This window comes from Dermacentor variabilis, chromosome 5 (genome assembly GCF_050947875.1).
Source record: "Dermacentor variabilis isolate Ectoservices chromosome 5, ASM5094787v1, whole genome shotgun sequence".
In the NCBI taxonomy this organism is placed as follows: domain Eukaryota; kingdom Metazoa; phylum Arthropoda; class Arachnida; order Ixodida; family Ixodidae; genus Dermacentor; species Dermacentor variabilis.
This window is the reverse complement of record NC_134572.1, coordinates 76,136,815-76,151,640: the sequence shown is the minus strand read 5'-3', so window position 1 is coordinate 76,151,640 and position 14,826 is coordinate 76,136,815. Positions and strand designations below refer to the sequence as shown.

At 45.4% G+C, this 14,826-nt stretch overlaps 1 protein-coding gene across 2 annotated transcripts; it reads left to right on the top strand.

Annotated features, from left to right (window-relative positions):
- Window positions 1-304: 304 nt before the first annotated feature.
- LOC142582830 (deoxyribonuclease-2-alpha-like) lies at window positions 305-14,757 on the top strand. 2 transcript variants are annotated; one of them, XM_075692889.1, is made up of 7 exons: window positions 305-484; window positions 4,566-4,758; window positions 6,964-7,036; window positions 7,516-7,680; window positions 8,441-8,641; window positions 11,382-11,626; window positions 11,788-14,757. In XM_075692889.1, the coding sequence occupies exons 1-7, from the start codon at window positions 381-383 to the stop codon at window positions 12,169-12,171; spliced, it is 1,365 nt and encodes a 454-aa protein (XP_075549004.1). In that variant the 5' UTR covers window positions 305-380; the 3' UTR covers window positions 12,172-14,757. The 2 variants fall into 2 exon arrangements, with proteins under 2 accessions (XP_075549004.1, XP_075549005.1); XM_075692890.1 differs by lacking the exon at window positions 305-484 and adding an exon at window positions 493-1,922.
- The last annotated feature ends 69 nt before the right edge of the window (window positions 14,758-14,826 follow it).

Genomic DNA, 14,826 nt, shown 5'->3' with positions numbered 1-14,826 from the left:
TCATGTTTGATCGCGATGTTATTAGATGTCACAATTAAGTTCGTAGGCAGGCTATTACGTTTTAACTAAATGCACTACAGGCATTATGCCAGACGCCTAACGAAGGCAAGTTGGAACGAAGCGATAAGTTGAGCTGCCTCCATCTAGGGTTCAAGATCAGTGTTACCAGATTATTGTTACCCAACTCGTTCTGAGATGGCAGCACCATTCCATGCCGACGACAGTAGTAGGCGGTTTTTGCGTGGCGTCGTATGCATTGCCCTTGCGAACACATACAACATCACAGAAAAATAGTAATAATAATGAATAATACTAAAATAGCAACATTCCTTGGTTTAGTGAGCATTAACAGGACTGGCAGAGCGTCGACAGTGCTCCCAATGGCTCTTAGTGGTCTTTTCTTCACTGTTCGGATAAGGTATCTTTCATCCGTTTGCGCCGTTGTAGCCGCGGGCTCCCATGTTCGCCCGAAGGACCGCGCGAGGTACGTAACAGCGGCCGAAGGAAGTGCCTCCGTACGCAGGCACGGGCGGTTAGGAGATTAACGCACCGCGGCGTTCTAATTAGCTTTCCTTTCGTAGATTTCTCTAGGCTAAATGGTAATGTACAATTACAAAATAAACGCGTTGAGAGCCAACTATATCCCGCGACCCATCCAAGGCAGCTACTGGTGAACGCGATACGGGTCGGCCAAGGAATATTGATGCAGATAAAACAGCAACAACTTCCGGTCATTCCACTTTTTCATGCAGAGATAGGAAGGTTGTTGTGTCGAAGGATATGGCCAAAGTCCACTTTCGCTGTTGAAGTACCAGAGGAAAGCAAAACCTCAGAGTGACATGCGGACACCGTACGCGCCGGGAGTATTTTAGCATTTTCTCAGTGTCGCTCTTAGGTCAAGAGTTCCAGCCACTCTCAGAATTCTCACACTGGAAGTACGAATGACGCACCATATTGGGTCCTGTCACTGCGGCGCCAGAAATCAGTGACAGAGAGTAGTTTGACGAAGATGTAGAAAACACGGGGACTTCTTCATACGGAGAAATTTTCCCGCCTACAGCAACGTTATAACGACATCGTATGCGCGCGCAAGTGCCAGCCGCCTGTCTCCTACGAAACATTCATATCATTGCACGCCAGGCACTCCGGGCCTCCGGCAAGGTCGGTGACTCAACCGCGTTACACCCTAGGAGAGAAAGAGAGATACAGGGTTTCCTTCTTCTAGCTTCTCTTTTCAGGAAGAAATCGCGTGCTGAACTTGACGTTTGTGCTTATGCGATCGCAGCAGGAGAAAATCAACACGCCGTGTGGCGACCCGGTCCCCAACGCATTTTCGGGTCGCAGTAGATAACGAGCATGGGTCGTTTCCTGCCTCGCGCGTTGCACTTCGAGAGGGTGCCCAGCTGGCACACACCGTATCTCCAGATGGGTGCGCGCTTGTATCTGCGGACGCCTAGCTCAGAACCGCGTTAATGGGGCACCCGGGTATCAACGCTTCCTCTTACACCCGATCATCCTGGAAGTGGTCTTTTGTGAATCGGGTCTCGCATCCGTGGAGTGGAGGTTTACGCAACGAACGCAGACCCTTGCGGCATAAGACGTCCCTGTTTGTTGTTCGCCGCGGTCGACCTTGACACTCGCCGCAGCCTTGGGCACACTCGAACTGCCGCCGTCTCACTCGCTTCTACTCACTCGACGAGCGCGTTTCCCTTCACTGCCTTCGTCTCACAGGCGAACTTCGTAATTGTAGGTTTGTATTAATCCGGATAACTACGGTTCCTTGGACCTTAGCCAGACTCATTTGCGATGTTGCGGAAATGGACGTCTGTGCTTGTGCTCCTCGCGTTGAGCACGCCTCCGCTGGAAGCGACAACGCCCGGTTCGATAAGGTGCAAGGACCAATCGGGAAGGGATGTCGACTGGTGAGTGTCCTCTGAGGCATGCAGATCCGTAATGGACATTACTTCTGGGTTCTACTTATCTCGCGTATACCACAGGACTGCCGGGTTTTCCGGGTACGCAAAAGTTCTGTTCATGTTATGGTGAAGAATATATACTCGAATATCCTGCACGGAAATGACGGAAACAGCGAGCATCAAGCGAAAGCAGTGAGGGGGTCACGTGCAATAATTAAACTAGATGATGAGACATTTCAGTGTTGAAGACTCATTATTAAAATACAAACTTTGGGCGTAGGAGTCATGGTAGTCCGAAAACAACTTGCATGTTGTTACTGCTGGGCCACGCATGTGTTTGTCATTCATTCCTATGTTCCTTATTGTGATTAAAAATGATTTGCTTCAATGAAAACTTAAGCTCTAACTCCCCGTACACACATTTTTCTCAAGCACATAAATGCTCTGCCACCTTTATACTGGTTTAATCAAATTCGTTGCAATCAAACCAAGTTTAGCTTATTTTTATTTACTTCCCAGACATATCGACAAAGCATTACCGGTAATTGGAATCATATAGAAATGGCGAAACTTCAGTTTGTCTCTGCAAACCGGCAATGTAAAGAGAAATTGGATTTCTGTATGTCGCATCTGTTTAAAGTGGACAAATGTAGTATACGTTGATCAAGGAAAGCTAAGAATCCTTTGTAGAACTTTTGCAGAACTTAAGCGAACATGACGAAAACTGAACTGCATGATGACGAACTACAATCGAGTTCGCACGATTTGGAAGCTCTCATCAATGAACAGAATTGCAACAATCATTTTTTTTACGATATTTGTCAGGATTTATGTTTTTCTTTTAAAGGCAGCATGTCTTATTTATTTATTTATTTATTTACTTATTTATTTATTTATTTATTTATTTATTTATTTATTTATTTATTTATTTATTTATACATACTGCAGCGCAATGTGCGCTATAGCAGGAGTGGGTTAAGAAAAGGTACAGAAAATGCAATGGAATATACAGCGGTAAACACAAGTGAACACTTTTAAAGAGCACTGATGAAAGAAAAATACACAAGAAGCTATACAAATGATGCCAGGCATAGGTGAGCGCGATTATGCATCTGGGATGGCGGTTGCAAAAATTTTGGATGAGCATGAGCAAATGGATCCAGGTAATGGATTCAAATAAGTTCTTTTCTAAGAAGTGCCCCCGCTGCAGCAGCCATGCGGTCTGGCGGATGCGGTTAACGCAGTATGAAGTCGGCGGACTGCAGTAAACGCTCCTGCAGTCCCGATAATGTACTAAGCTTTCGTTCGCTCTTGTTTGTTTAGATTCACACCCAAGCTCAATTCATCAGCTGACATGTATGAATGACTAGTTAATTCTAGGGAATATGGCAGCGCACTTCGAAAAAAAAAAGACTTAACACAGAGTGAACAAACACGAGCCCAGTTATAGTGTCTCTTCACTCTGTGTTATGTCCTTGTTTCGAAGTGCGCTGCCATATTCCATCATGATAAACAGACTAGACTACTAGTACGTTTTAAGGAAATTCTAGGGAATTCGAATAGTCAAGTTACGAAATAAGATCCAGTACGAATTCTCGAGACTGTACGTGTTTTGAATATGGAAGCGAATACCGAGTATTTTTTTTTTAATTAAGAGACAAAAGCGCTCAAGAAATTTAAGGGGACAAAGTGACCTATTTGTATAAACAGAAGAAGTTATCTGCATGACGATGTATGTTTTGCGACTGTAGCCCCCCTAGAAAAATGCCCTCAACGGGCGCTGTAGGTACCTAAATAAATAAATAAATAAATAAATAAATAAATAAATAAATAAATAAATAAATAAATAAATAAATACTCGCTATAGGGCAAACAGTTCAATTCGGAATTTTGTGACTTGGCAAACTGTTAAAGGCAACCAACCAAACTTCTACAGTTTGCTTACAACGGGCGTATGAGGCGGCCGGTGTACTACACACATGATGCTTTTTCGTTGGCTAGCAGGGTGAAAGAATCGGGGGTATGGTCATATTAAGCAAAGTTCGAATATTAGTTGAATACGGAAAGTAAAGTCTCGTTTTTTTACGCTGTTTAAAATCTATCCGCCCTCGAAATTTGGAATATTCGCGCACCTTTACTGTAATTCAACGATGTAATACTCCACAAGGGACTGTGCGACGTATGTCCCTAAACAGGGTTGTACAACGCCGATATATTATTTATTTATGTATTCACAACAGCTCAACCGCACTTACACCCCCCCTCCCCCCGCTTCCCTTGGTGCTGGGGCGGTTTTACATGAGGAGTGCGCGAGTATACAGATTAGCAGAAACATAAGCTTACTGTAGCAAGTGCATAAATCAGTTGAAATAATAGGTGTATAATGGTTGATACACTTACTTTATTTCCTCAGAGGGATGTCTTGGAGATCAGACAACGAAGGGAAAATGAAGAATAGACACGGTTTGATGTAAAATCGGGATATAATACTTTATTACTACATTTCTAAATTCTTTTTCTTCGTTTTGTTTTATGTGGTAATGAAATAAGGGGGGGGGAGGGGGTAGAGTGAACACGGGAGACAGCTCTCCGTATTGGGGACATTGCAACTTTCTACTAAGTGGTCGTTTTTTTCCCAATGCATCCAAGGTTCGTCATGTACAAGCTTCCCAAGATGCAAGCGTCCAGAGAGAATTTCGTGACGCCCAAGGGTGGTGAGTTCGTCTACGTCGACTCCAACACGCCCAAGTCATCCCAGACATGGATGCTGTCGAACCAAGATATCTTCGACCAGGACAATCCAGTGGCTTACACGCTCAGACCTCTCCTACGGCCTGCACAGGCGAGATTATATTTATATTCCTTCATTTCTGTTGATTTTCTTCATTGAGATTTCTTTTTGCTATTTCCCTTAAACACCAATAGCTAGGAAAAAATCATAATATATCGTTACAGGTCACTCTATTACATACTTCTACATATCAACTACATATGCTCAGTGTAAAAAAAAAGAAAGGCAGTTTCGCATGAAGGCGAAGCCTTGAAAGCGACAGAAAGGTTTTGCATTGCGCTTAACATCTTCAAACGGTGTTTCCACCGTATGCAGAGGCGACTGTGTCGCACTGATTAAATCGCGCTGTGTCGCCTCCGCGACACAGTGCGATGCAGGAGGCCTGACCATTTCTGCTATACAGCAGGAACAGAACCACAGCAAAGACCAGACGTGTCACAACGCCGGAAGATGGCGTCACCGGAGTCTCACATCGATGGTGCGCGAGATCGAAAGAAGAACCGTCGACGTTTGTCAGCGCCCAGTGAAAGTATTCGACAGGTTTAGCTTGGCGTTGAGTGTCCGGTCCACTAAGACCAGTGTAATGCACCACGGCGCGGTATGCCCGCTGCTCCTCAGCAGGAACGCGCGTAGACTACGTTCGTACCAGCAGCGCGAACCAGGGTACTATCGGCGTCAAATGAAAGTTGAACAGCGGAGCGCGTGAACCAAGCATAAGTGAAGATATAGTGCGTGCCGTCCAGTCATCACCATTGACAGGCGCGCACATCCGGTTTGGCCGCACTGCGCGATCCCCCTCTAGTGAGATAATGTCGCTTCTGTTCTGGTTCTTACATTTGAAAGGGAGAAAATGAAAAATAAAGCTAGAATATTGCAGTTTACGGCGAGTCTTATCGCACAGATCGCCGAAAGAACAAGCGCTGTCGGCGCGAACAGCGGTGCGCGTTGTGCAGTTTGGACCGTCATCGCAAGGTAGATTCACCCGCGCGGTTTGCAGCTTGCGCGCCACATTCGCTCTTTCGATCGGCAAACTTGCGCTGTGCGGTATCGCTGGCAGCCGCGACGGCGGCCGGCATGCCGAGCGCGTTTGGCCGTTTGACATGGTTTCACTCCCAAACCTTGCGCAGTGCGGCCAAACCGGATGTGCGCAGCTGTCAATGGTGATGACTGGACGGCGCGCACTATATCTTCACTTATGCTTGGTCCGCGCGCTCCGCTGTTCAACTTTCATTTGACGCCGATAGTACGTATGCTGCGACGGTCACTTCCGGCGATTGTATAGCCTCGGCCGTCAGGCGCGCGCTGATTGGCTGGTAGAGTAAAATTGGATGTGCTGATTGGCTGGTTGAGCGCTACATCACGCGGAGGCGACAGTATCGCCGAAGTGATCGTTCCAGAATACGCTCCCGGAATGCTGCCCCAGTATTTGGAAGAGCCGATTGAGCGAAGCGTGATGGTGCGTCCACTTGGCTCTGTTGTTTTCTTGACCATATGCACTGCGCATCTCTGGAACCATTTCACACGTCCACGTGTGACCCGCGCATGCGCCGTTGATACCAGGAGAACGCGACAGCGGCCCATACGGCGCGAACATGGCTCGAGCGACGGTATAATTGTCATCGCTGTAATATAATAATAAATAAAACGAAAAAAAAGAAACCGTGCATATAGTTGCATGGATACAGTAGGACCTATGGTAGTGCCTCTACGGGAGTGCGAAAGAAACTCTAGAAAGGTGACGTGCGCTAGAATTAGGAAAAGCGAACATGGAAGTCCCATACAAGGATGTGCACGAACGCTGAAAAACAAACGAACGAAGTTAGAACTTTAAACAACGAAATCTCTTGTTCTGCGATTGCAAATACACGTAGTTGACGCCAACTTCCTGGCTCCAATTGAGCAATGTTTGGTAATTGTTGCAAAATGTCTCCGCTGACATTCCTGGTCTAAGTTCTTACCATTTCTGCATTTCTTGAGGCTACATCGCAGAATATAGTTTGGAAGGAGGCATATCTCAAAAGGTACAACGTGCTAAACGTAATACAGAATATATATTTTTTGTTTCTTTCTTGAAAGTTCTCTCTACGGTTATGCTTCGCCAAATATTTAATAATAGCATTAAGCGAAAGTAGCCTGAGGAAATAAAGTGCTTTAAGGGGTCTTTCAAAAAACGAAATGTGTACAGTTTTGGTCGTATCACTTTGTCTGTTTCTGTTTACGCTTTTCTACGACTAACGGACGTACGTACACATGCAGGACGTTCTGTACGTAGTCTACAATGACCAGCCGCCTCCCGGCTACAATGGAACCCGAAACGGCCACTGCAAAGGTAGGTTTCGGTTATATACTGTGTTACATTTTAGTGCCCTAAAGCCTTTGCGTCTACCAGGTAGACACCATTACGCCTATAACACGCTGATAACGTTGTTTTGTTCCAGTGAAAACATGCGAACGTATATGTAGTAGTTCTTTTTCATATTTGAAATACGACAATTGTGTTAGTCACTCGAAAGGTACCGACACTTCCCGCAGACGAAATGAGGCATTAGTCGATCAGCCGAAAACGCAGGGCACAAGCGCTCATGTGGGCGCAATCATTCCATCCCTGCGTCTGTATGTAGACATCACTTAGCATAGGAAGTGGTGACACCGCACTTGAGAGATTCCTCTCTTGACCTGAGGCACTTGACCTAAACGATGCCTACGGTCGGACCTCGCCTGGCAAGCAGGACAACCCTGATGTTCTTGTGTCCTCCGCGAACAGATCGATATTCACAACGAGTGTTTCCGCCTGTCATCTGCATGCAGGCGTTGCGTTGTTCGACAGCGGCACCGGTGTGTGGCTGCTACACAGCGTTCCCCGCTTCGTGGAAGGAATCGGCAGTGGCCGCTACAGCTTTCCCGAGAGCGGCAGGGAGAACGCGCAGCTGCTCATGTGCATCACTCTCCCGTCTTCCAAGATGGACTCCATAGGTGCGTGTATCCTGTGATCGTCCTTTTGCAACAGATGATTTCACTTTAAAAGGGGAAACCAGGGAGCGATAATAATTTGAGCTCTATTAGGATATTACGTCTCTGGAATAGTAAAACAACTGCTCTGATCTTGACAGGAAGTTGGTGTCGGCTAGAAAAGATATGAAAGAATGAAAAATGGGTGTCGACGCTGCCCTGTAATTGTCGCAATTGCTCGCCGTGACGTCATCACGTCAAGGATTTTGATAAGTTGGCGATAAGTGCAGTAAATCTTTTACCTGTAAAGGAAGGCTGCATTTCATCATAGTGTATCAAGACTCAGTCCAGCGAGATTCTAGAATTTGTTCTCCACCGAAAACCACCAAAACGCGAAGATGCCTCGAAATTTGCGATTTTGTTCTGACGCATACCACTGATGAGGTTCCGGGACGAAATTAAAGAAGGGGAAGTTTCGCGTTTACCTTCTCTAATAAAGATGAAAATATTTCCCGACAAATGAAAATGAAATAATAATAAAGAGGTTTGCCCGTCCAAGCCGATTTATTGCTGATCTTTGGTGTCCCTTCGAGGCAAATAAGCACGTGTTTGCGGTAGACGTTCTTTGCGTGCATTTGAGTGTAGTACACTAGCTAACCAAGTGCAGGGACCTTACACATCCCTCTGGCGTTTATGCGTCTACTTCTTCAAGTCGTGTGCTTTCGCCCTTAGGTCTACATATTTCGGCGAAACCCCGGAGCCTGACGTGCACACTGTATTGCAGGCAAGCACCTGCGCATGGAGTACGCCAACGTGTACGCAAGAGCTAGCCCGCAGAACCTTCTGGACAGACATCCGCAGATGGGGCTGCTCTTCAAGGAGAGCTTCATCCGTGGCCGCGGTCAGGAGCTGCTCGTGCAGAACATGACGAGTTCCGGTGGCCGCCGTTTCCTCAGCGTTGCTAAGAGGGCCATACTCGAACAAGGTGGCGTAACTGTGTGCTTTCTGAGCCGATGGTTGAACTTGTAGAAGCGATCGATGAGAATATATTTGTTATTGCTGCGCGTAGGACAAAGAAAGCGTGGATTATACAATCTATAGACGCCAAACTTTTTGGTGCCATATGGTATATAGGGTGCTTCGTTTGCCTCATGCCTAACACCCTCACTCTTAAAGGGTAAGATCCAAGCGTCGATGGAGACGAATAAAATTTTATTTTTGTAATTTTGCAGTCGCAAGTAAACATGCTGATAGCTGCGACGGGCGACGTAAAATCTGCAGGGAATGAGCCCTAATATCTATCGCTATGAGAAATTTGTGTCAGATGTTTCTCTGCGCAGCACCTGGTCGGAATTATTGTATTGTTTTCAACTACGACTTCTTTCATCGCAGCTGTTGGTTGAGCTCGCTTTCGTGTAGAATTGTTCATGTAGACTTAAAGGTTATCTTGTCTCTTTCTTATTTTAAAGCTTTCTTTGGCTACCACCCAGGTTTGGCGTGGCTGGTGACTGGGTCACTCATTACCTCGGCGGGTACACATGTGGATGCATATACAAATGTTTTAGGTGCGCCGAATTAAGTAGCAGCAAACGGGCTTATTTAAAGTGCAAGTATGCGCACCTCTTTTCTGCTTATCAAAGAAATAAATTCCTGCATAAAACGTGAGCACATAATGACGGCTCACAGGTATCTCTAAAGCATATCGATCTATTTAATGGAATGGTGCAATGCAGTGCCACGGTGTACTGAAAGCAGGAGACGAGGTTATGCAACACGAAAACAGCATGTGTAAGAGATCAAGCGCACAGCCGTCTCCTTCATCATCGGATCTTCCACACTACGAGACAGAGTCAACGAAAACTCCCGTCGTTACCTTTGTCATCTACACAGAGCAGACGTTGCAATGACTTAACGAAGTTTATGATTCACTTTATTTTCTTTCATTTAGCCATTCGGTATGTGCCACTGGGTGTATGCGCGCTCTTGTCCAATCCTCCAGAATGGGCGTGTGCCACTGTGACACAAGACGTACAGAATCCTTATATGTTGCTTGATACGTATCGTACTTTTATGCACATACCGGTCATCGCCATTGTTTATTCGACAAGCATCATTCATCGCTTTCGTCCTCAGAACATCGGTGCACTTGAAGTTTGCCTTTCTGCATAGCTTGTGAGCAGCATTCGGCATAAACATGAAAAAATACAGATGAGAATAAAGTTGTGACCATTTTGGGGAATAAACATGAACATCACATGACATTACACGTTGCATAGGATGAAAGTGAACAAAATTGTACTCGTCGCCGTTAGTTGCAAATCATTTAATTATCCTGTTTATACTAAAGCTTCTCTTCTCATAGATTCCAACATGTGCGTTATATCTGCATCTGAAAGAAAGTGTAATGGTGAGAATGAGGTGACATTTAGGGCATGTTTGTCAAGTGAAAATGACCATTACCTTGTTGCGAACAGATATTCGCCAGTAACCATAAATAGTATTTGAGATGCGATATTTCTTTACTGAGGCATTAAAACATTAACTCCGTTTTGCGCCCTTTGCACTCTTTCGTGGTTGCTTTGCGTTGTTATCTTTTTTTTTGTACGCCCGGTGGTTTGGCGTCCCCCAACGCTTCAGCGCCCTAATCTAAAGTTCTCCATTTCACTCTATGAGTTCTGTATTCTCTTAAGCCCTGAATTCTAAGCGTAAGTCAGTGAGTGGGGTGAATATGTCCAGCTTTTGTTGCAGGTATATGTGGTTTGCTTCTCAAAAGATGGCGAGTGTGAGTCACTTGCTCAAAGAACGCCGATGACAATGTAGTTGTTTAAGACTTGGTCTTATCTCGCGGCTCTAAGGTGCTTATGGTTTAAGGATATAAAACAGCGCTAGAGATGGGGAAATAGAGTAATGGGTCTGGAGACATAGAAACGTGAAGATTTGCAGAAAAAAAAGGAAGCTGCGAAAACAAACAGAACAAAGAAATGCGATATACTTTCACTTTGCTGAAAGCTTGCTGAGATGTTCAGTAATCGGGGGATTACAGCAGTGCGTTCTGCGCAGAGGTGGCCTCCACCCGGCCGTAATACCGCCGGTTGCAAAATCCAGGCCCGGCATTCTAGGGCAATGTGATACGGCCCGTCTACCTAAAATTATAATTTTACTAGCTTGTAATCATATGCATCTCACCTGGCTGTTAATTATCTCGGAATGTTACTCGCTGTTCAGCGAGGCAGCATTTATCACATATGTATGTATTGTTTTTTTAACTCCTGTATGGATCACTCAATGATGATCTTAAGGCCTACAGGTTCCCGCAGCATAACCAAGGGAAAGGTTAATTTTTTAGTCACCGATTGTAATCGAAAACGACGTTATCACCGGCATTCCGTGAAACATTCTCGCACTCACTTGCTATTCGCGTGTGTAATCGGGCAGTACTAAACTTCGATTGATTGCAAGGGCACGCTTCACTTATGCGTGAGTTGTGTGCAGCCAGGTGGTTCAGACCTTCTTTAAGTGATCCTCGCTGTTATACTTTACCGTTCTGTGTAGAACGTGAGAGCCAGCGCCTCTCTTCCAATACATGCGCTGCTCTAAAATTTTCTACAAAACGTCTCTTTCTGCCTGCTGCCTGAAGGAGACCTTCCAATTCAAAAGAGCATGGAGAGCGTAAATGAAATCGGAACCCGATGAATTGGCTTACACCGTCATTTTGCCTCACGCAGACATCTACTCGGCCATACTAACGGGCCTGGTACGCGACGACCTAGTCGTTCAGTCCTGGAGGAACGGTGCCGGCGACAAGCTGCCGGCGAACTGCAGTCGCTCTTATACAGTGACGCATTCGGACCTTGTGAAGCTATCGCTGCCCGAGCGGCGGTCGATCACCTTCAAGACCGAGGAAGACCACAGCAAATGGGCCGTGGCCGTGGATCGACCAGTCTTCTGCATTGGCTCCATGAACCGCATGGTATGCTCACTGGACTATTCACTCATAATTCCCAGAAACTTCTTTCTTTTTTTTGCAAGAAGCTCTTCACTTTGGTTTTCATTATAAACGTTCCGTTAAAACACATGGAAAGTGGAACGTTCATTTCATCTTAAAACACAAAACATTTCCTCTCTGCGTAGGACTCTCAAGTGAGACGAGGAGGGGAAGCAGTCTGCGTTGAAGATAGCCTTCTGGGAAAGCTGTTCAGGAAAAGCGCCATCGTGAACACCGGGTGCTCGCTGAACGGAGCGCGTCAGACGCCTGCCTCTACACCGGCTCCTTCAGCGGGGACAAGACGGTCGCGCAGTGCCCAGTCGCGGAAGCGAACGACGCGCACCTCAACCACCAGCGCGGACACAGCGAAGCCAAGCTTACGTCAGTTCCTGATGGATGTCGCCATATCGACCTTGTCGCAGCTGACGCATCCTCAAGAGCGCAAGCCGGCCTCCAGGAGGTCGCGTAAACAGAGCACAACGACGGAGCTTCCGTTGATGGTTCAGTTCCGCAACCTTCTCAAGTCTTAAGATGTGCCGAGCTGGAGCAAGAACTTTACTAAGAACGAGTCCGAAATAGTAGTTGAATGTGCTTTGCACTCACGTACAGACAATTTTATGTCCGTCTGTGAAACTATGTTAGCGGCCAGCCTGACTAGAAAACATTCAGCATTTTAAGCCTCATTTTCAAGTGCCGCGAGCGCGACGTTGGACGGAAATTGAGAAGAGTTGTGACTCACCTGCTGGTCATCTTGGGCTCAGTACAACGCGACATCGTCATGTGACCTACCGCGACGTAGGAGATGTAAGCATCTCATCACTCGGCTATCAGCCTTTCCATATTGCAGTCTGTTTGAGGATCACTTTTCATATGCCAAATCAGTTTTGTGGAAATCTTTTTTAGTTTCGTGCTACTGCCAGTTGGTTGCCAATTTTATTTTTTATGATGACTTTCCTGGAGGAAGCAATGGCAGTATTTGTGTAATTTACTGCGCTCACAAGATATTGATCGACTTCTTAAATGGCTTTAATTTACAGTATACATTAAGCAGCTATTGAGTAGCTAATTGATTACAAGTAAGCCTTCTTTCTGACAAAAAAAAAAAAATGTTTTTTTCCAGTTACTTCAAAAAGGTGGTCTTGCTGAACTACAGATTTATGAAAAAAGAAAATGCCATAGAAAAGACAGTGTAAAGGAAGGAAAATTTTACGCAGAAGATAAGTGAGCGTTATCTTGCAAATGAGTTCGGCTAATTACCCTGGAAATTCTTGCACACATTGTTTTCCTCTTCCTCTAATTTGAACTTCCATAATCTGACCAACAACCATTGATTTTAGACAGGTATAGTGGAGACTTAACAAAGAAACCCTTCTTCTACGCCCTCCTATGAACCTTGAACCATGGCACTTCACAACAAGCTATCGACGTCTACTGGGGCGACCCAAAGAGAGGCACGTACCCGACGGAGTTGCACAGTAATCCGAAATGATGCGAACACTGTCACGTGACCTGCGTCCAAAATAATGGCCGAAATAAATCAGCGCACCTCTAAGATGGTGGTGACAAGGGTCTTTCATAGCAGGATGCATTTCCTAATCCCTTTACAAAGACCCGCTTTCCTGTTCAGCCGCTTTAAAGCGTGGGCAGCATTCTTAGACATCTAGAACTTGAAGTTCAAGAGGACGCAGATTAGTATTATAACAGTGTTGCACAAGAGGTCACCCAAAAACAACAGCTCACTCTTTATAGCCGTTTTTGTTGTAGTTTAAAACACTGTTGTCAATTTTGTTCATATTGCTGCATCGAACGATAACGTTACCTTTGTCTGGAGCTCTGAAAGGAAGAACAGCGTAGCCACAGCTGTCAGCTGCTGATTACAGTTAACCTGGACGTCTGTAATAAAAAATCAATTATTGGGTTTCAATCGCCAAAACCATGATCTGGTTATGAGGCACGCGTGAGGAACTCCGGATTAATTTTGATCACCCGGAGTCCTTTAACGTGCGCCCAATGCGAGTTACAAGAGCGGGCTTGCATTTCATCCCCATCGCTATGCGGCCGCCGCGGTCGGAATTTAATCTTGCGACCTCGTGCTGAACAGCGAAATGCGATAGCTACTGAGCCACCACAGCGGGTTTCGATGCAGTGCCTTTTATGCTTTGATATACAATATAACTGAGCAATGAAAATAGTAACCCTTCAAGAAGTGTGACTTCAACTTTTTCAAGAGATGCAAGTGTCTCATCCATGCATTAATAGTTACATAATCCTTCTGAATGACGCTTTAATACATTTTTTTTTCAACCGTATAACTCTCGTGGTTGTATACTTGTCTTACAAATTCACTGCATACTTCATTCTGTGAGCATTTGTGCTGTGCTACCTAATTTAGCTTGCTTTGCGTACTGTTTAGTTGCAGAGCTCATTGTTTATATAGAGTGCCCTAGGCTAACGTTAGCCAAGCTCTCACGACCGAACAACGTACGTGTTATAATGGCATCTCGCAGCGTGTTTTCTTAATCTTTTTTTTTTTGATGAGCTTGGCTAACGTTAGCTGGGACGCACGGTATATAACATGAGGCGCCGGCAAGTACTCTCTTGCTAGTTGGGCAAATTATAGTTGAAAAGCTTGTTTAATGTTCTTAAGAACTGCGGATTTACTAAGGTTAAAGGGTTTTTGTGAATTGATCATCTCAATGGTCAATGTGTCAAAGTCTGCAATACGGGGCTTACTCGAACTTGTCGTGAAATATGCTTTTCTAGTACCTCAGCTTCCATGCGCGAGTGTCTGAGCTGGATAATCACGCGTTAAATGATAATTGCCTAATTAGTCATGGCAGCCCCAACAATTTATGCAGAAGCGCCACACTTTTACATGTATGACTCATTAACAGCGACGTCGTGGACTGGCGCAATAATTATGGCGCTAGATGAGCACAAGTGGATAATGTCATGCACAACAAGACAGCGCTTCTCTCTGGCTGTCCCTTCATTCCCTTTCTGTTTGCACTCGAAGTCGATAAAACGATTATGCATATGCCAGCACTTGCGTGCTGCAAGTGATAAGGGCTTTTAACACTCCGCTTTCGCAATAAAAAGACACATGATCGTTGTTATGGCGAAGTGACATGTTTGACTACGCAGGATGGGGGTCGAGCAACGAATGCATCGCCAGACCCAACGCC